This window comes from Oenanthe melanoleuca, chromosome 21 (assembly GCF_029582105.1).
Source record: "Oenanthe melanoleuca isolate GR-GAL-2019-014 chromosome 21, OMel1.0, whole genome shotgun sequence".
Classification (NCBI taxonomy): domain Eukaryota; kingdom Metazoa; phylum Chordata; class Aves; order Passeriformes; family Muscicapidae; genus Oenanthe; species Oenanthe melanoleuca.
This window is the reverse complement of record NC_079354.1, coordinates 6,696,945-6,723,529: the sequence shown is the minus strand read 5'-3', so window position 1 is coordinate 6,723,529 and position 26,585 is coordinate 6,696,945. Positions and strand designations below refer to the sequence as shown.

Here is a 26,585-nt window from a genome sequence, read left to right as displayed (position 1 = left end):
AAAATGGCTTTATTGTTCGCTGATCAGGTGTATCCTGACATAAATAAAACATTGGCAGTAATTGGCTGTGACAGCTCGGGCGCTGCCGCCCCTCCCGGCTCCGGCAGCTGCGGGAGCCCCGGCCCCTCTCCCCGGGGTAATTGGCTTTGACGGGCTCTGGTTGCTGCAATAATACTGATCCATGAGCCTGTGTGAGCTGCATAATGCCTCGAGGATTTTGTACCCATCAATATGTCCTCAGCTTGAATCATTTTTTTCATACTTTTTCCGTGGCAGTTTATTAAAAGGAACGCTTGCTGCATTTACTGGGTGTTTGGTATCTACACAGCCTCAGCTGTCATGGCAGATGAAAACACCATCCTGCAATTCCAAACGCTCCTGTGTGCCTGCTGCTGATACAAAGAAAACCCCCCTGCCATTGCCCAGAGACACTTGCAGTTCAAGTCCTTTATTTCTGTAGGTGCATTGATGTTTTAGAATGATCCTTGATAATAAAATGCGATAATCTGTTGGCAAGAGCACAACTGCTTTTGTTTGCAAAACTTAATAAGCTGTGAGACAAACACAGAAATATGCAAAGGCAGAGCTGTACGTGCTAAGTGAGGCCTGACAGTTTCGGTTCCAACCACAGCTGAAGGCGTACTGACTTGTTTGCTACCTTGGGTAATAACTCAGATTTCTTTTGTGGTGTCTGGTGGAAAAAAAAAATCTTGTATTTGCTGGTATTGGATCACATTTGATCTTATTAGGACATTCTGAGAAATGTAAATGGCAGCAAATCCAACTTGGTTGGATCCTAATCAGCTGCAACACCAAAGTTATTGGGTTCTTAACCAGAATTGGCACATAGAGCTGAAATTCATTAAAAGTAGTTCTTAAAGTGGGATTAGTTTTTCTCGGTTACAATTACTGCTGGCTCATCAGGGAAAGCAGAATTTCTGTGGGTGAAGTGTGGCCGGAGTAATTCACTATCTCACCAGGAATCGTGACTCTGTTGGGAAGGAAGTTTGTATAAATATCCCTGCAAACTTTGTTCCCTGACAAGCCCAGGGCTCTCTGCCTGGGCAATAATTGCTGAAAAGGATTCAGGAGTGCTTCAGGAGCCACTGCAGAGCAGACCAAGTGTGCAGTGGCTGAGAAGAAGAAGTGACTGTTCCTGAAGAAGATACTAGTGCTTGTTTGAAATCAGATCCTCTGGGCACCACTGGGCAGCTTGCTGTGTGCTGCAGGAGTGATGCATCCTTGGGAATGGCAGTGACTCAGGCTCAGGGCAGGGATTGCATCTGCTTGGGCTTCAGTGCCCAAGGCTCAGCTCATTCACTAAGATTACCTTTTTTTTTGTTTGTTTTTTAATGTGCTGGTTCTGACATGGGTTATGGGTTTGTAGCTGTGCAGTACCACAGGGCTGATGACTCTTGTGGGGAAATAGCAAGTAACTTCTAGTGGGATAATCTGCATCTTTAATTTTAGAAACAAAACCCTTCCCAGAGAAGCAAACCCTCTGTTTTCATTATGTCATTGTGGGGACGTCTGGTAAAGTTTTAGCTCCTTGTTTCATGGACTCAGCTGGGTCTTGATACTGGAAATAAAAGTTTTCTGTTTAATTATGTGCTACAGAGAGGAGGTTGGTGATCAATGCCTGGCTGCCTGTTTGCTTTTGAGTTCCAGCTTTCCGTGACAACAAAAAATGTTTCCTACTCAGCTCATACTTGGTTTTCATAATTGTTTGTATCTTGAACCTTCAGGCAAAACCCTGAAGCAAAGTATTCCTCACTCTGTGTTCCTTCCACTGGTGTTTTGGAGGAAAAGGTACTGAAATGTCATTCTTTCCACTAGATGAGCTCACAGTGCAAATAAAATTTCAGAATGGGATTTCATTTATTTTTGGTAGATTATCTCCCCTGCAAATTACAGTAATCACTTGGGTACAAGCTTTTCAGAGGCAGAAAAAAACCAGTTTCAAGACTCACTTCTGCATTCAGAAATACTTAGAAACCAGAATGTGGCAGGATGGTGTCTGAACCCCTTCTCAGCCTCTCTGCACTGTGAGCACTCCTTCTGTCCCACTGGACACTGCAGATCATCTTCTGTGCTCCAGCTAAACTGAGTTTGGGAACAGGGATATTTCAAACCATTCAGCCTCTTCTGTAGTCTGGCATTTTTATCCACCCCATCCCAAGAACCAAAACCAGGGAATATCAGTTTGTCAAATATACCCAGCAAAGTCTTAGGAATTAAAAATAGCAAAATGCAATTACAGGCTAATTGATGAATGTAATTAGATGTAGATTTGACCAAAACTAGGCTCTGCAGCATTAGCAATTTAATTACAAAATGCCTTGTGATTGTAAAACTAGCAAGAAATACTTTGCTGGTAGCTGTAGCTGCTCTTTCACATCCTGTTTTTCACAAAATCAGCTTTAGAAGCCATCGTATGAACAAGTGAGATATTTGAATTTGCATCAGAACCAATCTTGCTCTGGAAAGTTCAGCACAATTTGAAATTGTTTAAAAAATTTAAACTTCAGAAAAGTAACATCAGTTCTCCCGGCTTTGGACTGTTGCATGCAGGTTGGATTTTATCCATCTTGGCACGTGCCAGCCAGGGAGTCCTTTGGGAATGTGGAATCCAAGCACTTTGCCCAGGATGGGTCTCCTCACTCCTGCCCCTTCCCCTCTGGGTTTGGGTCTCCTCCTTCCAGCAGGGCAGCAGTGAGTCTCAGTACTTGGCTCAGGAGCTGACCCTGCCCAGGTAATTTTTTTAAAGCTGTTTTTAAGCTCATCTTTATTGGCTTAGCTAAACCCCTTGGCTTGGAACTTGGATTTCAGCATAGCTGTGGCTGAAGACCTTTGTAGGTGAGGAGGAGGAGGAGGAGGAGGATGGTGTGTGGTGGATACAGAGCAGTTACTGCCTGTGCTGGTTTGGGATTTTGTGGATTTTATTCATTGCAAATATTTTGGAAAGGCCTCCTGAAGCCCCTGTGGGCTCTCAGTGAGGTTTGGCATCCCAGAGACTGTCAAAGGTGGCTCTGGAGCAGCCTGTGCCTGATGCTGCCTTGGCACAGGGAGCCCTCCTGGGCTGATCCAGGGGTTTGGGGACAGCAGGACATGGGAGGGGACAGCAGTGGGAGCAGGTCTGGGTGCTCACAGGTGGCACAGGACACGGGAGGGGACAGCAGTGCTAGTCTGGGTGGTTACAGGTGGCACAGGACACAGGAGGGGACAGCAGGACACAGGAGGGGACAGCAGGGCTGCTCTGGGTGCTCACAGGTGGTACAGGACACAGGAGGGGACAGCAGGACATGGGAGGGGACAGCCGGGCTGCTCTGGGTGCTCACAGGTGGCACAGGACACAGGAGGGGACAGCAGGGCTGCTCTGGGTGCTCACAGGTGGCACAGGACACAGGAGGGGACAGCAGGGCTGCTCTGGGTGCTCACAGGTGGCACAGGACACAGGAGGGGACAGCAGGGCTGCTCTGGGTGCTCACAGGTGGCACAGGACACAGGAGGGGACAGCAGGACACAGGAGGGGACAGCAGGGCTGCTCTGGGTGCTCACAGGTGGCACAGGACACAGGAGGGGACAGCAGGGCTGCTCTGGGTGCTCACAGGTGGCACAGGACACAGGAGGGGACAGCAGGGCTGCTCTGGGTGCTCACAGGTGGCACAGGACACAGGAGGGGACAGCCGGGCTGCTCTGGGTGCTCACAGGTGGCACAGGACACAGGAGGGGACAGCAGGACACAGGAGGGGACAGCAGGGCTGCTCTGGGTGCTCACAGGTGGCACAGGACACAGGAGGGGACAGCAGGACATGGGAGGGGACAGCAGGGCTGCTCTGGGTGCTCACAGGTGGCACAGGACACGGGAGGGGACAGCAGGACACAGGAGGGGACAGCAGGGCTGCTCTGGGTGCTCACAGGTGGCACAGGACACAGGAGGGGACAGCAGTGCTGCTCTGGGTGCTCACAGGTGGCACAGGACACCCATGGGAGATGCTGCCCTGGCCAGGCCTGGCACTGTTACTGCAGTGGTGTCAGGAAAGGGCACAGTCCTGCTGAGGCACTGGGAAAGCCACACAATCTCGTTAGCAGACACTCTGCCACCCCAAAGAGGATTACACAGCAATAATGGTTCATAGGGTGTCTTCTCATTGCTCTCCCAAGGAGATTGATTTATTTGTCAGGTGTGTGAGTGACAAAACCCAAAACTTGAGTTAACTTATTTTCTTAATAAAATGTACATTTCTTGTAATACTTGAGATGTGCTCTTCTAAATAACCTCATAATGATCTACAAGCTTGCCTTGCCTTAAGAAGATTAAGGAATTAATGTCAAATTACAGACACAACTGCAAATAGTATTTGCTGTGTTCAGTGTGCAGGAGGGGTAGACAGTTGATAAACATGAAATATATTCTTTAATTTCTTTTTTTCTTAGAGGAAGAATCATAAGTGTTACAATAATTTAATGTTGTGAGTGGAAAAGATGCCCTGGCCAGTGAGATTGTTGTGTTGTTTGGCTGAGGATACAGGCAGAGCTGCTCAGCAGCTGAAGGTGGCAGTTCCTGTGGGTGAGATCACAGTTCCAGAGTCAGTGTTTGTGTGTGCAGGGGTGAGTTTTGGGTGAGACAATGATAAAATGCCTAAGAAGATTGTCTGTGTTACATAATGCTAATGGAATTATGGTTGGATAAACACATTAATATAAGGGAGGGAGAAAATGCCCAGACTTCAGCTGTGGGAGGCATAAAGGTTGCTGCTGGAAGCCATGGCACAATTTCTGGAAACGGTTTTAAGTTCAGTGTAGCTGGTTAAAAATAACACGTAATAAGTTTTCCTTTCCCGAGCTGTAAATGGCTTAACTTAATCTTTCTATTTTGGTCAAGTGAAAGGGAAATGAGGTCTGAAGAAATGCTCTTTAGCAAAAGGTGTGAGATCCACCAAGATTACTGCTCTGTCAGTGGAATTGCAGGTAATATTTTTATGTGCTCTGTTCAGAATCAGAGCAGGGGTGGCTTTACAGAAAGAAAGGGTTCTGCTAAACCAGAACAGAATGGGTTCTGCTGAAACAGAACCTTTGCTGTTGATCCTTTGTGAGAAGAGTCTGTACTCAGGTTTGGAGCTGTCAAAGGCTCCAGGTTTGTCTTTCAATAGATGATGGTTTTAGCTACTGTTCTTAATTATTTGTTGATGTTCTAAGGTAAATAAACTTGTAAGAAGGCTTGAACTTAAAACTTCACATTGCTTCTTGCACTGAGTGTTACAGAACTGCAGGTTCTGTGAGCAGGAAGTCTGGGAGATGCCTTGGCTGGCTCTGACACTTAATTCTGGCCTTAAAAGCTGTGATTCTCTTGCAGCAAATCTCTCTGAGGAAGGCAGTTTGTGATGGAAGTGTGTTGTATCCTTTTTGTACATCAGTGCTTCCGCCTGTTTGTGTTGCCAAGGTTTTTTCTGACCTTTTCCAAATCTTTATTTTCCTGGCAGTGACTTTGTGTTGAAGAGACAAATTATTTGCTTCTGCCTCTTTGGCTTTATGTTGAACTTGTTTAAATATATATATATATATATAAAAATACCACTTTTATTTGAACTCCTCATTTTCCCTGTAATTTACTTTAAAGGAATGGTTGTTTGGAGGTAGCCCTGAGTTCTGTGAGCCCTCAGAGCTCTGTGTCCACAGGAAGGTCCTCAGGAGATCTCCCTGAATCCCCTGAGATGAAGGATGAATGTCCTGGTCAAGGCAGATGAGAAGGATAATCACAGATTTTCTGACTCACAGGATGGGTTTGAGGTGTGTGAGTGAAGCTGCAGAGTGTGACCTTGGGTGTTCCCCTGCTGGAACCTGCAGCCCTTCACAGGTGAGGCTGGTGGGGGGAAGGACAAACATTCCCCCTTATTTTGGGATGAAAATCCAAAATAAGCACAGCTCCCTGGGCATTGCTGGCAATTGTTGTGTAACTTGTTCTGTGTCCCCATCAGCACTCGTGAGTCTGCCTAATTTGGGGGATAAAACCAAAAAAACAGAATTAAATTCTGCACTCTGGTTTTTCTGTGGTCCTGCTCCTCCTAAGGGTTTGGATTTGGAAGAAATGAATCCCTAATAATTGAATTGATTGATAGTTCCTGATTAGAGGCTCTCTGCACAGCTCCTTCCTTGTGTCACTGCTATCTTTGGCCTGTACCTGCTTTAAGCAAAAAGTTTACAGTCAGCAAGTGAGAACTTAATGATACATTTGCAGTTACCCTCATTTGAGGCTGAAATGTCTTTTAGTCATAGTTTGATAACTAAGTGGATTTTAATCAACTGAAATCCTATGCCTTAAAATCTCTCACAAATAATAACTAAAAACTCCAGTTGAAGGATGGCTCCTGCAATCCATACTTGACCTCATATAAAAAATCTGGGAACAGCAGATTTCAGTGAAAGGTGCAAGTGAAGTCTTGGAAAACAAAGCTTAGACTTTATTCAGGATGAGGTGGTTCATTCTCCTCCAGCTGAGAAATAGTGCCTTCTTTTTAATAGCTTTGTACTTTCATCAGAGGTAGTGTCTAATTTTGTTATCAGCACACAGTTAGGACTTGAGGGAGAGCAGAGATGAATGTGTGCTGGGTGTAAATTTAGAAAATACATTTATTCCCTGATGTGTGCAAAGTGCTGCTGAGTTTCCCCATCTCTAAAGGTAAAATATTGCTGATGTCTGCAGGAGCTGGGCTGAGTGCAAGGGGACACCAGAGTGATGTCAGGGATGAGGAGTTGGCTCTAGAGGGTGCTCTGAGCCAAGGCAGCGCCTCCTTCCCCTCTTCAACAGCCACTGGTGACGTTTTGCTGAAGAAAAACAATAAAAATCCCTTCTGCCCTCCTCCCCAACACACACTCACACTTTATTGCAAACCTGAATATTAGTTTTGCCTGGAGAGTTTTTCTGGAAGGTGCTGCTTAATTATTTAGCTCTGGGGGGATTCCTGCACTGTGAGCTCTAACATCCTTTTGTGTGTTCTCATGGTGATTTAAATAATTTGGATGTTTAAGTATCTCTGGAGGTCTTTGCAAGCATAAATAAAAGGATGAATGGCTCAAACTTGATGACATTTTCTCCCATTCTTGGACAGGAGGTGAATCACTGCATTTTTGCCTCAATGTATTAATAGAGAAAGAAGCAGTGTCTTGACCTGCTGTGATTTTTAATATCCCTTTCTAGCAGCCAGTAATAACTGGTAGTAAAACATGTAATAATAGACAAATTCCACAGTGAGATTTCACACAGGGGTTGGTTGTTTTTTTTTTTTTTTTTTTTTTCCCTGCTGGCTGTAACTGTCTGTGTGACACTTTCATCTTTTCCTTTCATTTTCCAGTCCTGTGACCCTGCCCCAAAAACAACCTTGGGGGAGAATTCCCTGGGCACTGCAAAGCCTCAAGGTGCTGATGGTTCCCAGTGCTCAGGGGCACTCCCAGGTCTCTAATTCAGGAAGATGTAGAATAGATATGTAGAATAGATTTTTCCTCTAAGCATAGCAATTTTTCCCTTGATGAAAAAAAAAAAAAAAAAAAAAAAAAAAAAAAGTTTAAAGCTGGAGTTTTGGGAATATTTGCATCTGCAAGTGTCATGTCTGGTCAGATCTCTGGTCCCTGTGCTGTTTTCTGGCAGGGCTGTTGCATTTCTTTTCCAGCTTAAAAGAAAGCCTGGAGTGCCTGGAACATTAAAAACTGGGCACTGTGATTGCTTGGGCTCCCCTTTTTGTTCCACTGATGGAACTTTGCCTTTTTCCTCTGGAAAAATGTAACTGTTTCCCCCTGAATATGCAATTGGGTAATAGAAATCTCGTAATTTTTACCTCTGACTTGAGTGGTTATGAGGACAGTAATTGTTTCAGCCTGATGGAGATTAAAGCTTGTCTCCCATGTCAGTTATTAAATGTGGAAATAGCTGCAGGGTGTGGAATAAAATATTTGATTTACAGTGCAACTCTGTGAAATGCTGTAACACAAGAACTGTATGGATTTGTTTGGTACAAAAGCTTCATTTGAGAGGGGAAGCAGCAGCCTCTGGACCATTTCTGGTCGTGATTTCTATTTGGGTAGGTGGGAGCCCAGTGTGTGATTTGTGTGGTGTAATGAAGGTAATTCTGAGCTGGAAGATGAATTCTCTGTAATTGTGAGTGCTCCAGCTTCTTATCAGCAGAGTTACCCAGAACTGAACTGTCTGTAATTCATGGAGTTTTCTTTTTCCTGAGTTAAAGTTTCCACAAGCATGTGTGTAAGCTGTTGGCATTGCAGAGTGCTCTGGATGCCTGCACATTATTGCTGTAGACATATTTTTCTACTTAACGTGGTGAGCAGTTGTTTAATTGGAAAAGCTGTTACTTCTCTTGATCCTGAGCATGGTAAAAATCAATGTCTTCTCTGCAGTCTGAACTAATAGGAATCAAACTCACTGAAGGATGAAAATGGTTTAATCAACAGAGAGATGTCTTAAAGGTTATTTAAAAAACAAAAGCAACCACCAAGCCCAAAAACAAACCAAAGAGCCCAGCCCAGGTGTGGAGCTAATGAGGAAACCATGGTGCTTCCCACCTTCAGCTGGCCCAGGGAAGGGAAGTTTCCATCTGCCCTGGATGGAGGGATATTCTTGGGAGCCATTGGATTTCAAAGGCTTTCCTTTTAAACACCACTTGTCTGTATCTTCAGCCTTTGTATGAACTGACAAAAATGAGGTCTAATGATGGGTTTCTTTGTAGTGGAAGCCATGAAAGGGACTTTGTCTTTTCATTCCAAGAACTGAATCTAACACGAGCGTCAGCCTTGTTCTTGACCTCATTTGTCCAGTGAGCTCTGCTTATTTCAGATACATTTCAAATGCAGTTTCCTGGCTGGTTACTGGTACCCCAAAGGGGAGATTTCCTTGAGAAAGGAGCAAGAGGAAGGAGAGCTGCATGTTTACCTGCAGGTGAAGTTACACAGTGTGCTACAGCAGAGAAGTGATTTCAGAGTTTTCCTCCTGAAACTTGATGGCTGAAGGTAATAAAGAACAAAATTAATAACCTGGTGTGTGTTCTGTGACTGCTTAATGATGGTTCTATGAAACTGGAACACAGTGTAACCTTTAAATTATGGTTTTACCTCTTGGTTTGCCACCCCAGCACGTTCAGATCCTAAAAAGCAAAGCAGCAGATCTCATTTCATGAGGAAGTTGCCTGCCAAGCTTGACTACAAGTCTTAGGAATGGATTGCTAATGAGCTCATGATGTGACATGTATACTTCTTTCTGATAAAACATTAGCATGAAAATTGAGCAGTTCCTGTCATTCACCTCTCAAAACCCAGACAGAGTGCTGGGAAAGGGAGGGAGCAGCACTCACAGCCAGGGAGGTGCTCGAGGTTTGCTCTGGGAATTGCAGCTCAGGATCTGCCTGAGCCCCTCTGGGTGTCTGTGCCCCCTGAGTTTTTGTGGGGTTCCTGTGCCCCTCTAGGTTTTTATGGTGTTTTTGTGGGGTTCCTGTGCCCCTCTGTGTTCCTGTGCCCCCCTGGGTTTCTGTGGGGTTTTTGTGGCTTTTTATGGGGCTCCTGTGCCCTTTGCATGGCAGGATTGTTGTTCCCTAGCCCGTGGCTCAGTTAGGGAGGGATTGGCAGCTGGAGGGCACATTCAGGAGTGTCCTGGGATGTTGCTGATCTTTGTGCTCCCTGGATTTCCCTCACTGCTCATGGGGCTGTTGGCATCACCCCAGGGCAGGGCTGAAAACTCAGTTTTCATTGCAACCCCAGGGCTGGCAGTGCTGGCTGGGTTCCCCACTCTGTTTGGAGGCTGGCACTAGATGGCATTGCTGCAGCCTGGGCACAGCTCAGAGCCCTTCCTGGCCCCTTTTCCTTCCAAGGGGTTTTTCTGTCTCTGTGCTGCCTTTCAGGCTCTTTGTTGTTGCATCTCTGCATCACCACGTTCCTTTGGCCAGGAGTGTTTGTTTGGGTTTCCTGCAGGATGTGTAACTTTCCTAAAATGAATGTTTGTGCTGGGGAATTGACCCTCTGTGCTCACTTTGCAATCCACAGGAGGTTGTTTCATCCCAGATTTGATGCCTTCCGGTGGCAGGGAATGGGATTCAGGTATTTTACAGCTTTCTGCAAGGACTTCCAGGGAAATTCCAGAGAATCCTCTCCCACATCCTTACTGCTAGGATGCCTTGGAATGATTTGGTTGCCTAATCCTGGTGGGGGTTATGCATTTGAAGTTTTTGCTGTTTTATCTCCATATCACAAGAAGCTAAATAGAACACCTGGGATGCCTTTTATGTTGAATTCTTTAATAGGCCACTGAAGGAACTGTGAAAGGGAAAAACTGATGTGTTACAGGTTTAGCCTTCCTAAAAATACTGAATTTAAACGTTCCTGTAGTAGCTGCAGTGCACATGAAACCAACATGAATGGAGTTAAGACTATTGTGTGTTTTACTTGAGAATTTGAAGGAAGTTCAGAGTCAGAACACAGCCATGAGAAAGGGATTTTTAAGCCTTCAGTGTGATCTGTTGTTTTATGTTGAGTACTGACAGGAAAACGTGCATTGTGTTGACAAGCAGCATGAAGCTGATTTATGTTAAAATATACAGCAGGAACCTTTGCTTTTGAGAGTGTTTGCTAAGTTGGTGTAAGCCCTGCTTAACTATTGCCACCTCCTCATCTCCACTGTGAGCAACATTGTGAAACTAATTTTGAAAAGCTTTTTTTGGCTGTTAATTGGTTGATAGCAGCTATCAAAAATCTGCTGCTTCCTTTCAGTTGACTCAAAGTTCCTGTGTAGGTGGCTGCAGACTGAGTGCTGTGTGAAACTCAGCCCTGCACCAGTGAATCCCCGTCTGCTGGAGAAAAAACAAATCCAAACGAGTCCAGCAAACTGCTAAAATAATAATGCTTCCTGTGGGAGTGAAGCTGTCTTGTTTGCTTACTCTTGGAGGCTGTGGAGGGAAGAGGAGAGGGATAAAGTGAGAATTTTACAGGATTCCATGTTCTGGGGGACTGTGGAGAGCTGTGGTGGAGCAGTGCCTAAGTTCCATCCTCTGAGAGTCTTGTCCTGTGATTTTGGGAAGTGAAGAGTTCCTTCCTCCTGTAACTGAACTGCAGTTGTGTGGTTTCAGACTGTTGATATTTTTTCAAGATTACAGTAGAAACTTCCTGTTTTTAGAGCTTATCTCTCTGTCTGGAGGGAGAGGTTATTATAGGTACGGTCACATCCTGTGGTTGTTGTCACTTGAGAAAAAAAAAAAACTATTGAATTTTCAGAGGTCTTTGAATGTGTGAGTGATTACTGCTCCAAAAACTGAGCTGCAGCCACAGTTCCCATCTCCTCTGTGATCTCAATAAAAGGCTGTAAATCCATTGCAAATTTTACATCTCTGTTAGTTCAATTTCTGTGTTGAGAAAATCCCTTGGTAAAGGATCTGTCTGGCTCTGGAAGGAAGATTGCAGAGGAAGCATTTGGGAGTCATTTCCTCCAGTGAGTACGAGCATGCTTTATGCTATAATAGTTTAAACATTCCACAGGCTCTTGATGGAGGTATCAAGTTTTCCATTCCCAGAGTCACTTTTAGTTTAAACTGGAGGGAAGAACAGGCAAACTCCCATTGTTTTACAGCTGCTTTGATAGAGCTGAAAAAGATGCATTTGCTTAGTTCTTCCTTCCCTCCTTTGGCTTCACCTCTCCCACACACTTTTAACTACTGAGAATTTTATTTTGTTTGCTTTTTTTATATTCATCTGACAACAAAGAGCTTCTTGTTTGTTTTAATCCATTTGTTACATTTTCAAGTATGTAAATTTTTCCTTTTAAATTTCTTTCTTGACAAATATTTGGGTTTTTTTTTGTTTTGTTTTGTTTTTTTTTTTTTGTTCTGTGTAAGATAATACCTTCTGAAATGAGTTGTGTGCATTCCTTTGTGTTAAATTCAAGAAGCTGCTGAACAGGTTGCCGTAAGTACCACAAAATCTGGCAGACACACTGGATTTTGTTTTAATATTCTTGGCTTGCAGTTTACCATTCTGTAATCTGGAGTTTCCCAGGGCAGGGATTTTTTTACAAAAACACTTTTGAATTTAAGAGTTGGTCCCTACAGAGAAGAGGAAACAAACCAGAGGAGGAGTACCAGGAAAAAAAGTGATTTCTTGTCCCCCCTTCTGTCTTCCCAGAAAAAGCATCCTGTACTTCTGGCTGAATTTTGCCCTTTGAGGTGCAGCTATCTCAGATCATAGCCCTAGAATTGGGTTTTAATCCTGCTGCGTCCCCTTCTCTGCCTCAGGCTTGCTTCTCCTTGGCCAGGCGGGTTTGGGGTCAGGGTTTCTGTCCTGGCAGAGCTGGGTGTTCAGGGGTTTGGGGTCAGGGTTTCTGTCCTGGCAGAGCTGGGTGTGCAGGAGGGTTTGGGGTCAGGGTTTCAGGAGGGTTTGGGGTCAGGGTTTCTGTCCAAGCTCTGCAGGCACTGCTGGGAACACTCATTTCATTGTATGGACACCTGGGAGTGAACTCTGACAGGGCTGGGCTCTTTCTTGTTGGGCTGTGGTTGGTTGCTTGGGGTTTTTCTGGTATTTTTGGTTTGTTTGTTTTCCCCAACACTTCCTAAGGCAGGCCTTCCTGTAAAACCCTGCTTTTCTCACTGTTAGCATGTGAATTGCCTTCCTCTTCACAGCTCCCTGGGGGAGCCACTGCTGCTTTTTCATCCCTGCTGTGACAGAGACAGCGTTCATGCAGGATGCAGGGCAGAAACAGCCCAGGGATTTCTCCCCAGCACACACAGAGGGTTCAGCAGCCCTGGTACCCTTGGAGTGCCTGTCCCTGTTCTGAGGGATGCTCTACCTGTGCCAGTGCCAGCTTTGGGCTGTGGCACAGGGGGAATCCAGGGCAGCTTTTACCCCCTAACAAGCAATTGAGGAGCAGTAAGGAGCACAGGTGTTGGCAATGATCTGGTTTTTATTTCTTTGGGAGGTTTGGTTGGCGTTTGTGCATTGTTTGAGGTCCGTGCCTGTCTGACCAGCTGGGCTTTGCTCAGAGGTGTGACCAGGGCTGGCACTGGGGCTGGCACAGGGACAGTTGGTGGCAGTTGCTGGTGGCAGTTACAGAAGGGCATTGCCTGCAATTCTTGGGCTCAGGGGTCGTTGAGAGGAGGCTGAAGTTGCTCAGACTGTTCTGTGCTTGGGAGGGCTCTCTGTCCCCAGCTTTGTGGTGGTGCTAGATGTGGTGCTAGAGTTTCACAGTGACCTGTGAGGACTTAGAGCTTGGCCAGAGGTCACCTGGAATATCCTGAGCACCATGTAAGTACTGGCAAGGAGTCGCAGTTCTTGAGCCATAAAATGTGTGATAGTGTTGGTAATTTAGTTTAACAGAGGAAACCTCACCCCAGCAAAACAAAATCTAACCCAGCAGAAAAAGCCAAGCCTCTTAAAGTCCATGGTCTGTAAAGAGTACAGGTTCCTTTTGGGGATTTGAGAGAGGCAAGGAAGTGGCTCATTCCAATTCCAGCAGTTACACCATAAATGAAAATAACCCTTGGCAGGCTGGTTTGTAAGAAGTGCTGGCTGTGTAAATGTGGCTGTTCAGCTCTGTGCAGGGTTCACAGCCTCCCTGGGCTGGCACTGCAGCACCAAATGCCTCTGGGTTGTGCCGGGGCAGGAACAGCACTGCCCTGAGCTGTGTGGAGAAGCTCCCTGGTGTCCCTGTAGAAGAGCTTGGTGCTGTGGCTGCTGCAGCTCAGAGCAGGTTTCCTGTGGGTGCTCCCAGACCTGCAAGTGCAGGCACGACTTCTCCTGCTGCGAGAGGATTTGAAGAAATTGCTGTGCAGACAGCAGTGGTGTCTTGTCAAGAGCTGGGTATGGGTTCCTCTCACCCTGTTTGTGCCAAGAAAACAGCGTTATTTACACAGGAACAGAGCCTCACCTCTCACCTGACCAAAGGTTTTGTGTTTAGCGGGAGCTGGGGTGCTTTGATGTCCAAGTGCAAACAATCAGAAATGGGTTACAGCTGCTCAGTGCTGTGCAGAGGGAGGTGACCTCTCCTGCTGGCAGCCCAGCCAGAGATCCCTCTCCTCTGGGAGACATCTCCAGGTGGCCCCTGGGATTCTCCAGCTCACTTCCAGCTTAAGCTGCCTCTGTGTCAGGTTTTTGTTTTACTGGAAGTGCCGTGGGGGTTCTGGCTGGGGTTACACCACTGACAGAGACTGGGAAACTTGTGATGAGCACCGTGGATGGTGACACACAGGGAAAACACTGCTGGGACAACACGAAGCTGTCAGTTTGCTCTCCATGAACCTACTCCCTTCCTGTCCCCCCTGCCCAAGGCCGGATCCAAGGGGAGAGCTTGATTTACATGGAGCTCTGAAAACAGCCTTAAGTCCCTTTTAAAAATAGGTCCAGCTTAGCAGGGGGTTAGTGTTAGACTCCCTGCTTGCCTAAGCTGGGAAGTTGTGTTGGATTGGCTTTTAGGAAACACTTGTCATGTTCACATCTCCATGTGTTCTTAAAAGGAATTTAAGGCCTTGTGTTCAGTCCTTGTGAGCCACCAGAGCTCTCCAACCTGCTGTAAAAACTGCACGGGCGAGCTCGGAGTCAGAGGGAGCCGCTTCCAAGTGTTGGTGGCACCTCTTTGTTGTGAGTGTCTCTTGAAAAAAAAAAAACAACTTAATGTACCCATTTAATCTGTATAATCTCATTAAGCCTGTTTACGGTTAGTTTGTGCTCCGAGTGTTTGGGTACCTGGGAGAGCTGGAATTGCTCCTCTGGAGCGTTTTTCCAGCGGGTGGAATGTTTATGAGTGCTCCACGGCTCGTTCTGTCAGACGTGGGGAATGCTGCTGATTGATAGCTCTTGTGTCTTGGAAGGATTACATCTTTATTTAATATTCCTCCAATTTGTGTGTCTGTGTTTAATATTCTTCCAATAGGGTCGGACTTGTGCGAAGTTATGAATTATTCCCGTTTGTTATGAGTCGTGCCTCTCGAAAGCAGCACATTTTCCAGCCCTTTGAAGATACACTGTCTGTCACTTCTCAGTGCTCAATCTTTCATGAGCTGAAGTGCGTGGGTACAGGATACAAAGTGTTACAGGATTCGGGGGAAGCGCTGAAAGCCCAGAGCTGTGAGTTAACAGGTGCTTCCCAGATTTTAGCTGCGAGAAGAGAAGGTGTGCAGGGCTGGAGTCAGGAATTACTGACAGCAAGTCAAAGCGTTATTTCTTCAGATTTCCAGCTTCTGTTGTTTATTGCCACGACCTTAATGTTTCTTCAGCTAGGTGTTCTATTTAATTATGATGTTTATAGTAAATATCAGCTCCCTTGGCTGTGTGCTCAGGCCTGTAGCATGCGGAGTGCTTTGCTTGTAACTGCATCCCTTGTCTCAGTTCATTATCTGTTAATGGTACTCGACATGACAGGCTTGTTTTGATAAATGGAGCCTGCCAAGAAAGCTGGGATGGATTTTGCAGGCGGTGGAGTTGAGCTTTGTTTCATTGTGCAGCACCAGAGGACTGAAGCATGCTGGACCAAGCACCAGAGAGTGCAGTGAGAGCTCTCTGGGCAGTGGTTCCAACCCTGGCCATGCAGGGAATCTCCACTCAAGGTCTCCTCTCTCCAGTGCATTTTCCTGACCCATGTGGAAGTAGATTTTGCCTGGTCTTGATGGGCTTTGTGAATGTGTAACTCACATTTCCCCCTCTTTTTCAGATACCCAGCTGTCAGAAGGGATAAAAAGAGATGCTGTTTTAAGTTTATAATGTTGTGGCTAGCGAAGGTGCATTTCACAACCAAGAAAAGATCTTTTCTAGTCCATTTTCAAAAGACAAGATAAAAAGTCCCTATTGCAAAATGGAGCTTGAGGCTGTACTCTGTGCATGTCTTTTATTTTAGTCTCTGAAATGGGGGCAGATCTCCATATCTCCAAGGAAAGCCAATTAGTGAAAGTTGAGTTGTCTCTGATGTCGGTGATTGAGTGCTGTGGCTGTTCTGCTCATTCAAGGATCTCCAGAATGCTGTATACAAACAGATGGGACTTGAGATGATTTCTCTGCCATCTCCCACATTGCTGAATTCGGAAGTTGGTTTGTGTTGGATTTGCAAGACAGTGTCTGAGATTCAAGAATAGTCTCCAGTTCTGTTGCTGTGCTCAGACTGCCAGATGCTGTGCTCTGCACTGTTTGAACAACTTTCATCCTGATGGGATACAAAGAAATGCACACATTTTAAAATTATTATTATCATCATCATCATCATCTGAGTGCATTTTTGCAATATAGACTGACTTTAGGGATTTGTGATCCAAACTGGCTGGGTCACCTGCCCTAGAGGGACAAGGTGTTTTTGAACAAGAACCATCAAACAGGGTATTTTTCAAATGATGAAACCTGGCCTGAATTAACTTCTGTTGGAAAGCTCTTTTGGAAGTCATTAGGAGTAAATGCTGATTTAAATACACTCTGGAGCAGTCAGTTCCCTTCTAGGATCTGCCAGGTATTGGGCCACATTTGATGAGGAAATTGAGGAGTGAGGATGAAGGCGATGTGGTCGCTGTGTGCTGACTCGAGGGTTGAATTTCAGCTCTGGCAGGTTTGGAGCTATCACACGGCTACTTGGTTACAAAGCTTGTTTTGCACCAGCTCTGGCAAACACAGGCTGGGGTTCTGGAGCTGTTGTTCCATGAATATTGCAGGAGTGAAACTCGTGCCTGCACCACCCTCAATTTGTATTGATCACAGCAGCCCTGCGACGCGGCGAGGGTGCCTTGGAATTAATCAGCTGGCTGGGTGGTTTTAGGGAGCTATTTCTAGAAAGTACAGAATACATTTCAAACTTAGATCTTTGTCTGCTGAAGGACTCCTGGGCTCTAGTATGAAAATGATAGAAATGGGCATGGATAAACAGTGGCAAGATACACAACTACAAATAATTAGCAGCCTCTAGAAAGATGGAGTTGGCAGGCAGTACTTGAGGGTGTTGCTCTAATTAACCGGGTCTGTAAACCTTAATGATTATCATTTTTGCCTAATTTTTTTTTTATTTTTAACTTGGCTTTGTAAAACTAGCTCAGAGGTGGTGTACTCCCATATTTGTTTTATAGGTAAAATATTACTGTACAGCTAGGAAATGGATTTGCTCGGCAGGGATAAAGTGTGTGTTGCCCCAAGGTAATGGATTACATAGATGACTTGTTTTGCATGTTACTCTGCAAGGGAAATAGCAGAGCTTTCCTCTAAAATTAACTCAGAACTAACAACTGAAAGGTCATGGTTGTGGTGTTGAGGAACAAGACAAGACACTGGGAGATGAGTTCCAGGTTTGCATGGAAATGCACGGTAAGATAAACATTAATTCTTTATAAAAAACCCGATTAAATGTAATTAAAAGGAACGCGTTTGGCTGAGCAGATGAATTTCTGCTCCTAATGGGGGGAAGGCAGGCAAGATTTTGAACAAAATGGCTCACTAATTGATCGCAGCACAGCCAAGTGTCTCAGGACGGGTCGCTGGCCAGGCAGGCATCGCTGCCCGGTCCTGCTGGGGCAGAACGGACGGGCAGGGTTCCCCTAAACCCGTGGATCTGCATTTCCCCATTCCCCCAGCCCCGTGGATGATCTGCGTTTCTCCAGCCCCGTGGATCCATATCCCCCGAGCCCCATGGATCTCTATCCCCCAGCCCCGTGGGTGATCTGCGTTTCCTCAGCCCCGTGGATCCGTATCCCCCAGCCCCGTGGATCACCATTCCCCCAACCCCGTGGATCTCCATTCCCCCAGCCCCGTGGATGATCTGCGTTTCTCCAGCCCCGTGGATCCATATCCCCCGAGCCCCATGGATCTGTATCCCCCAGCCCCGTGGGTGATCTGCGTTTCCTCAGCCCCGTGGATCCGTATCCCCCCCAGCCCCGTGGATCCGTATTCCCCCAGCCCCCGTGGATCCGTATCCCCCCAGCCCCGTGGATCCGTATCCCCCAGCCCCGTGGGTGATCTGCGTTTCCCCACCCCCTGTGCTCGTTGCTGCCGCTGCTCCGGGCCCCGGGGGGGATGCTCGGGCTCGGCGCTGCCGTGCCGCGCCGCTCGCCGATGCCATTTCTCGCTGACCACGCTGTTGCAGCGCTGTTCCATCAATCACGGTGCTCCCGGTTCGGGAGGAGGCGGAGCGGGGCCGGGGCCGGTGCCGGTGCGTGGGGCCGGGCGGGGGCGGCGGGCCCGGGACGCTCCGCTCCGCTCCGGCCGCAGCTGCTCGGCGGCGGAGGGGCCTCCTTTTGTTCAGCAGCTGCGCCTGCCGGCCCCGCTTCCTCCGTGCCTGCCCTTCCCGGAGCCCTCCTCCTCCTCCTCTTCCTCCTCCTCTTCTCCTCCTCCTGCCGCCGCCGCTCCTCCCGCCGCGCTCCGCCGGCAGCGGGGCCGGAGCGGGCAGCGCTCGGGCTCGGGGCTCGGGGCTCGGCCGGAGCCGGTGCCGGAGCCGGAGCCGCGGTGAGTGCCCCCCGTGCCCCCGGACTGCGGGACTCGCTGCTGACAACTTGTATTCATTCCCACCAGAATTAAGGCTGCTCTGCAAGTTGACTGATTGTTACCTGGCCAAGGATAACTGCCTGGATGGAGGAAAGGCTTGGCTTAATTCTCTTTTCCGCTTTGGGTTGCTCCAGTTTTTTTTTTGTGTGTTTTTTTAAATTTTTTTTTTTGGTGTTTTTAGTTTTGGTTGTTTGGTTTTTTTTTTTGTTTTTTTTTTTTTCCAGAAAAAGTTGGCTCGACTTGGTAGGTGAGGCGTGGGTAGGTTTTTATTGGCCTGGGAAGTTCAGAACGCTCTAAGGGTTGTTCTTGGTTTTTGTTTTTTTTTTTTTTTTTTTTCCATAACAAATGCTTTACCTCCCTGTTCTAAATATAAACAGTTCGGGTAACTGGACTGCTGTGTTTAATTCTGTTTTTTAAAAGCAAATGAGATAAGGAGATAAGGATTGCATTTTCCTTATCCTGGAAGAAAGCACTTTTTCATTACGATCGGTACAATGGAATGCCTTTGAAGCACTAATTGGGACAGTGTGTGGTGTAACTTTTTAAACGATGTTTAATGGTGTTTTAAGATAATGACAGGAGACCTGCTCGGCCACTTTGTTTCCTGAGGAAGAAACCAGCTCTGCTTTGTTTTGCAGTTGGTTTTAAGCTGCTCGGAGTCCATGTGGCTTTGCCCTGCATGGGGCATTGTGTGGCTGGATGGCTCCTTCCAGCCATATGGGGCTGCTTTAATTGTCGGGGATTGGAAATGGCGCTTGACAAGGCCACTTAATTCCTTTCTTTGTTGTTTTAAACTTAACATTAATGTTGGGCACGAAGTAGAAGCAAGTGGCGAATGGAGACCTAGTGAAGTGTAGTTAGAGATGCTCCACAGATATGTTTCTTCTGGGAACGCAGTTTAAAGTCAGCTGGATTTCAAAGCCCCCAGACAGCGCTATTCCCATGTAAAGCCCTTAATCTGCAGGCAATTAGTTCCAGACGTGCAAGCCACTCCACATTTCTCAGTTTTTGTTCTTCCAGGCAGTTTTTGGATGCTTGTGCCCAGTGACTATCACCAGACAGACGCTCGAGATGCCTGACAGCAAGCTGCGAATGCTGCAGGAGCAGCATTTAAAAGCTTTTATTTGTTTTTTCCAGCCCTGTGATTTGGGAGTGTTGAAACTATTTTATAAAGATCTCTGGGACCAGTGAAAGGTGGTTTTAAGTCCCGAGCACTTGAGTGCTCATTGTGCTCTGGCAGGCTGGGTGCTTGGCAGGCACTTCTCGAAATGTTATTTGATCTGGCAGCACGATAGAATTGACTTGGATTACACAATCTTCTTTCACCCCCCGGTTGCTGTTTGAAAGTGATGCATCAGCGAGTGTTGTTCGAGAGCGTATTTTAAGACCTAAACTGCGTGTATTGGCTTTAAACAGGATTCCAGAGAGAGGCAGTTCAGAATTTGTCTTGTTTTGTGGTTAGGATTTATGAATTGAGGCGAGGGCTGACGTAATCTACCCGACCACTTCCTTTGTGTGTGTTTTAGAGTTGATAGTGCTTTGTTTTGCTTAAAATAGCCAGGACTGTTTCTTGAATACTTTTCTATCTCCTTTCTGCTGTGGCCTTCGGTGTAAGCAGACAACTTGTTCCAGTTGTGTGTGATTATGTCCCTTTGAGGAAATGGTTCCTTCCTTTTGTCACTGAGGTTCAGTGAATTGCTTGTATGCTAAGTAGATGAGACTTTAATTTTAATTAACATAATGATGTGTACAGCTGTTCTGTCAGAACGCATCGCCTGTCTTTGCAATTTTACTACAACTTGTAGAGAATCCCTTGATGTGCCTTTCAAAACCCTCTTTGCTTACTTTTGTTCGTGTAAAGGTGACAAAGATGGGGCTTTGTCTCCTGATGTGTGGTTAACAGCTCCCTGCCAGAGAGCCTGGGTTTGATTTTTGTGTGTGGGGAAGGAAATAAGCTGTTTAGCACTGAACTAATCCTAAACCTCCTTGTCTTTTGGGTGGAGGGCTTTATGCTGCCCACTGTTCTGCTTCAGAGTAGTCAGAAGTAATCTCTGCATTTCTTATTATTTAATTCTTTAATGGCTGTACAGCTTTATGGAGCTGGCTCTGAGGTTTAGCTCAGTGTGCACTTGTTAATTGTTCCTGTTGTGGCACTTCTCAGGAGATGTTGAGAGGTTCTGCTGATACGGTGTGAGTTGGATTAGAAGGCACGCACTGTTTAGTGTTAAAACAGTGCAGAGCAGCATTTCTGTAACTTGTTGATTTATGTGGCTGACAGGACATTTCACCAGTGACTGGTAAAAGAAGCAGCTGTGAAGGTGCAGAAATAGGTGCAGGTGTTGAGGTTGAGAGGTGCTGTTTTGGCTGGGTGATTTTGTGTCTGTGGAGCTTTAGGCTGGGCTCAGACAGACCCGTGGCTCAGAAGGGGCTGCTGCTGGCCCAGCTGGTGGCTCTGTCACCCTGGCTGGTGGCTCTGTCACCCTGGCTGGTGGCTCTGTCACCCTGGCTGGTGGCTACCCCAGAGCAGAGCTGGGCTTTGGGCTGCTGGCCCCAGCCAGGCACAGTTCAACTAATCTCAGCTCTGCTGGGCAGGGATGTACCAGGCAGAGCAGAGCTGAGCTGAGCTGAGATCTGGCTCCCAGTTAGAGTGGCTGGGATGTGGCTCCAGAGCTGAGTCAGGGGATGGGACAGGACCAGCAGCATTTTGTGGGCACTGGCAGCAGAAATTCCATGTGCTGTGAAATTCTCAGGTGCTCAGAGGAGCTCTGGCTCCTTTCCTGGGGGTGGCTCACGCCTGGGACAGGGTCAGTAAGTGTTTTAGTCTTTGTGAGCTGGAATTTTTTGACCAAGATACATATTCATGCTTTAAAGTAACTTCTATTTTCACTTCAGCCATGTGTATTTGAAGTGCCAGACTCAGTAAATGACACACGACACCACTGAGTAGTTCTATGTTGCATTTTAAAGGTAAATAAAGTGAGAAATGGTTTCCAAACCACCCTAGTCCTGAACAGCAGGCACCCTGATGCTCTGCTGGGAGTGGATTTAAACGTTCAGGGCAGTGGGGAGGCTTTTCATGCAGTAATCACCAGCCCCTAACAGGCAGATTAACGTGCAAATCTTTATTAATATGTCTAAAACCATGTCAGGAGGGGCACTGGGGAAGGAGGGCTGTGGCAGGGGAGCTGGAATTGCAGCTGGCACAATTCAAACTCGTGTCAACTGGACCTTGCTTAGCCTTGCTCCTTGTTTGGCTCATTCTCCAGTGTTTCAGATCACAGAACAAATTTCTCTATTACTAAAGACTGGAAAGGCCTTTAATGATGTAACACTCCCAGATAAATAAAGAGGACCCATAAAATACTCACTATCAGACAACTTCATGAAAAATAATGTCAGGCATCTTGAAATGAATCAGAGGGAAATCTGGTTTTTATACTTCAGCTTTCTTAGCAGAAGTGAAAATCTTTCCAGAAGAGTGGACAAAAATAGTATTTATTCCAGAGTTTGCCTGGGGTAGTGGTTTGAGTTCTGACCTTTGGATACGAAGTGAGAACAAATAGTGTTGAAAAATGTAAATGATTAAAACAAGCTGGCCTTCCCTGGGAAACATTTGTGTCAAGTTTATCCAAGAAAAGGGCTTGGTAATTGGATAAATGTTTTACTAGTGGAATAGATAGTATTTGATTGGGATGTGTAGATTTTCTTGTAATGGTTTTTTTTGTGTAATTGGTCTGTTTGGAATTCAGGCATTTTCTAATGTTAGCAGAAGTACAGAAGAAGTGGAGGCTGTAAATTCAGCATTAACGATGTAGCTGTGCTCTTCTCTTGGGGAGGAATGGCAAATTTTGAAAGGAAACTTGGTTTAATTAGTCTTCTGTGAATGGATATCACTTTCATTTTCATAAGATGACAATGCAGTGTGAAATAACAAATCTGGAATGTGTTAGTATTGGGGCCTAAAAGTTGGATACTTGCAGGTTTTTCATTCCTTATTTTTCCCTTTTTTAAAACAAGCTGCTGTAAAAAGCTGTGATTAGGTAAACCTTTCACTGAAAGCAACCAATTTTGGTGTAGATAATTGCTGCTTCTGTAACACCAATTTTGTACATGAAATATATTTTGTCTTAAGTGCTGATTTGAATTTTCTTGAGGCTAGCAAGAAAAAACGCCTTGGTTTTGGCAATGTTTCCTTGGTGAATTTGCTTATTTGTAGAGATCAAAAATCACTTGTTTTTTTGAAATAAAACTGAGATGTTGCTAATAGGCAGCAAGTGTTCCAGCAGCATCTGCAGTCTAAGGTGTTCTGTCCTTACTGTGGGAAGTTCACTGCATTTCTCTTCTTGCCCACAGCAGGTTTTTTATCCCAGGCACAAACTGAACCTGGGAACTCAGTTTTTGTGGTTTTGCTGTTGAGAAGTTTCCTGGGTTTGCTGAGTGCCTGATGAGCACAAGCAGCCCCAGTGAGCAGGGAGATCATGAGACAGTGTGGGAATGACTGAGCCGTAATAGGAGTCAATACAATTCAAGCACTTAAGGTTGGGGACTTTTTTCCTTGAGTTTGACATAGTAACAGATCCCTACAGAATTTATTCTTCCAAGCAGTCAAAACACACTGTATTTGCTCTATTTCCTATTGAAATCTAACAAAGAAGCCAAAAATCAGATTTCCATTTCCTGGTAATAAAGCTATTCCTTCGAGATTAGAGCTGGGAATGGATTTTATAGATATATATGGCAGTTCCTGCTTAATAATTGAATGTTCTTTGGTGTCTTGTGTGCTGATGTGTGAGAGTATGTGAGACAGAACTCATTTTCCCTGTGTGTTTAGTATCAGTCTGCTGTAACTGGCTTAAAATTGGAGCCCCAGCCTTGGCTTGTAGTTAAAACTGGTCTTTAAGAGTTAAGAGCAGCCCAGGGTTATCAGATTGTTAGGAAAGCAATTGCCCTTTCCCAGTGCAATAAAGTAATTATGACTAGTGTATGAAAATGGGGTGCAGGCTGTTTGAACATTCTGGCTGCCTGTCTTCAGCAGGAATTGCATTGTCCCCTTTGTGTTGATCTCATCATTTGCACATTCAGAGCATGTTCGGTATTTGCCACTTGCAGCTGGAAATGCTAAGCAGCGTTTAAAACCCAAATTGTGCCATCTGTTTGTGTGGGGTTTCGGGGAGGTTTTTCAGATCCTGGCAGTATTTTCACCTTGGGTCTGTTCTCTTTCCACTGGAAGGAGTCAGTGAGGGAGTGAAGTGTTCTGGGTTTAATTGAAGGGATTCTTTCCTCCTTTTCTGAGCTTTACTTTTACAGCCCTAAGCAGAGGTGGTGTTTGGAAAAAATCCAGTCATGATGCTCAGTTTGGAACTCAGTCACCAAATGCTCCCGTGAAGTTTTTAAGATTAAAAACAAGTTTTAGTCCTTGTGCAAAAATGACATCTGTGGTTTGAATTGCTGTAGTTTGTGATTACAGTAATGTGAAAAATAAATATAGCTGTGATTTAAAATTAAATTAGGCCTGATTTACCTTGAGGTTGGTGGTTTCACTGGGATTGATGAGGGCTGGGACCTCGTGTGCCCTGTCAGGTTTGTCCACTGTTTGGGGCTGTGTTTGCCCTGGAGGATGCACAACCCCCTGCAGGTGGTAAAAGCAGTTCCTGGGCTTTTTAGAGCACATTGCTGTGTATAAATCAGCGATATAAATGGGAATGCAGCTCAGCATGCACACGCTGAACTTTAGACTTGGGCTTTTTTTAACAAAGGCTGCTGTATAAAGTTCTGTTTTGGCATGAAAGTTGATTGAATCCATGCTTTTGGCCGGGTTCTTCTCTTCTGAGGGCTTGCTGTGGCATCTGAGATGCCAAAGGTAAATAAATAGAACTCTTGTTCTGTTCACTCGTGGGGGAGTTCACAGTGGTTTAGGATTTCAGGAGCTGACAGAGTTCCTGACAGGGAAATCTCTGCTCAGTGCAATCTCATTTAAGTGGACAGAGTTGCTGGGGATCAATTATAAACTCTGTGAGTCAGGTTAATGAAATTCTGGGTTTTTTTCTGCTCTGTGGATCCTCACTGGGTGTGCAGTGAGGAGTTGCTGTGGCTCTCAAGGCACAGCCCTTCCATGGAAGTTTCAAGTGTTCTGCCTGTTCTTCTTGGGCAGATAAACAAGTGCTTCAGCCCTGGGGAGATAAGGAATAAAAGAAATAATAAAAACTTCCTCGTGGTTATCTTTAGGAGAGGGTTGAAACTTTTCCTGCCTCTTCCAGCCTAAATGGTGCTCATGACAACTTTGATTTATTTTTGTTTTTGAAGCATAATGTGTGAGGAAGATAGTGGTTATGTTAAGGGTTTTTTTTTGGTCTAGATTTATATAGGGATTTTTTTCTTAGACTGTTGCTGTGGTTTTTGCTTTGTTTGGGGTTTTTGCTTTGATGTGTTGTTTTCTGGAGGTTTTGGTTTGGGTTTTTTTTTTTTTTGGTCCCCTCTCCAAAAAGACTTTTATGGGAGGGTTTTTTTTTAAATTCTGAGCAGCATGTGTGGAGTTATCCCTGTCTGGGAAGCAGTAAAGAAATAATACACACAGCACTACTGGGAAATAATGAAAAGTTTCTCACTTGGCTCTTGGGCTGAGAGCTTGTGAAATGCCCTTCTAAGAGTTTCTTTTTTCTTAGTCTTATCAATACCATTAGATACTAAAATGCTCTACATTACTTTTTATTTCATGTATTGAATAAAAAATAGCGCATAACTTTGAAAACAGTTTGGAAATGTCACTTCTAGCAAAGTTCATTGTGATTCAAAGGCCAGATCAGCATATGTGAGAAGCAGTCAGCAAGTAATAAATCTCAGCATAGCTGTGTGTGTTATCTCAGGGGAGAGGCTGGAGGACGGCAGGAGAAAACAGCCTAATCCCTCAAGTGCTGGCTGGATTTAATTAGGTCCCAGTTGCTTGGGCAACTGGCACCTAGTGAATTTTCCTGTGTAGTATTTTGAAAGTAGCTCTTAAGTCAGCTCCTGATTAGGTTAGTGTTTCAGAAAACACTGCCTGACAGGGCATCCTTCTCACTGCTGCTTGTTCAGCTGCTCCCTGCTCACGTGCACTAAATGATGGAAACTTCACAGCCAGGAGTCTTCAAAGCTGAGCTTTACAAGGAAAACTTCAGTGCATCAGATCCCTAATAAATCATGTAATTTGTTTTGCTGTCTTTGGTTGCTGAGGGATCACAGGTTTTCATTTGAAAGAACAAGGAGATGTGGTAACCCCAGTTTGTTGTTGTGGGGATAAAGGAGGGAATAATGACTTTCCTTGGTCAGAGATGGATCAAACACTGCTCTGAACAGTTTATGGTGCTCTGCTCACTCTGCTGCCTCGTCCACTATAGACTGCAGGTTGCTTTATTAAACATTTAATGCTGTTTCAGAGCTGCTAGTGGTGTCTAACCTTAAAGCTTCACCTTGAAAATAGTCAGGAGTTTCATATTGCTTCATTTCAGGAAGATAACCTCCATTTGAAGGTGTTTTCAGTATGAGACATGGCTTGTGTGATCTTTATTTGCATGCCATGGTGTATTATGAAAGCTGGGAAGGCTTTTTTTTTTTTCCAATTTTATTTCATGTGTTCAAGGCCACAAACCCAAACTGCTGGCACAGCACCTGTGCCATGCCCTGGATTCTGCTGCTGGCAAGTGCTGAGGTGTGGTGGCACCACAGCGTGAACGAGGCCACCACATTTCATGTGTAGCTTGGTGATTATTTGCATTGGTTATTCTGTGCTTAATGGCTGAAGGTCTCACTCTGCAGCCTTGTCTCAGCAGCTTTACAAGCTCAGCCCCAAATGCAGGGATGCAGCTCGTGCTGCCACAGCAGATCCTGCCTGAGTCACACTCCAGCTGAAAGCCCTGCCAGTAGAAATGATATTAATGTCTGAAGCGTGACCACAGCCACAAGTTATTTCATGCAGTGTTATGTATTTCCTCTTGGTGTAGATTAATCACTTGGAGCCTTTCTTAATATTTTTTTTTCCCCCCCCTTCTCGTGGAAGATGGGGCTGGTGGTGAAACCCCTTTTGGGTGGGGGATCATCCCCCATCAGCAGTGGGGAGCTGGGCACTG

General features: G+C 45.6%; 2 protein-coding genes across 5 annotated transcripts in view; one reads left to right on the top strand and one right to left on the bottom strand.

Moving 5' to 3' along the window:
- The window catches only part of RERE (arginine-glutamic acid dipeptide repeats), a 174,561-nt gene that overhangs the window by 20,521 nt on the left and 127,455 nt on the right, over positions 1-26,585 (top strand). For 2 of the 4 annotated variants that reach the window (XM_056508145.1, XM_056508143.1), the window contains exon 1: positions 18,356-18,444. The exons of the other annotated variants lie outside the window; for them this stretch is intronic. The gene's annotated coding sequence lies outside the window, so the exon portion shown is untranslated. Of the gene's footprint in view, positions 1-18,355; positions 18,445-26,585 lie in introns of those variants that run through there. 4 annotated transcript variants of the gene reach the window in all.
- On the bottom strand, positions 15,846-20,255 carry LOC130261850 (5E5 antigen-like). The gene is made up of 3 exons (XM_056508454.1): positions 20,235-20,255; positions 17,974-18,523; positions 15,846-16,171 (listed from the first exon to the last, which is right to left on the bottom strand). The coding sequence occupies exons 1-3, from the start codon at positions 20,253-20,255 to the stop codon at positions 16,167-16,169; spliced, it is 576 nt and encodes a 191-aa protein (XP_056364429.1). The 3' UTR covers positions 15,846-16,166.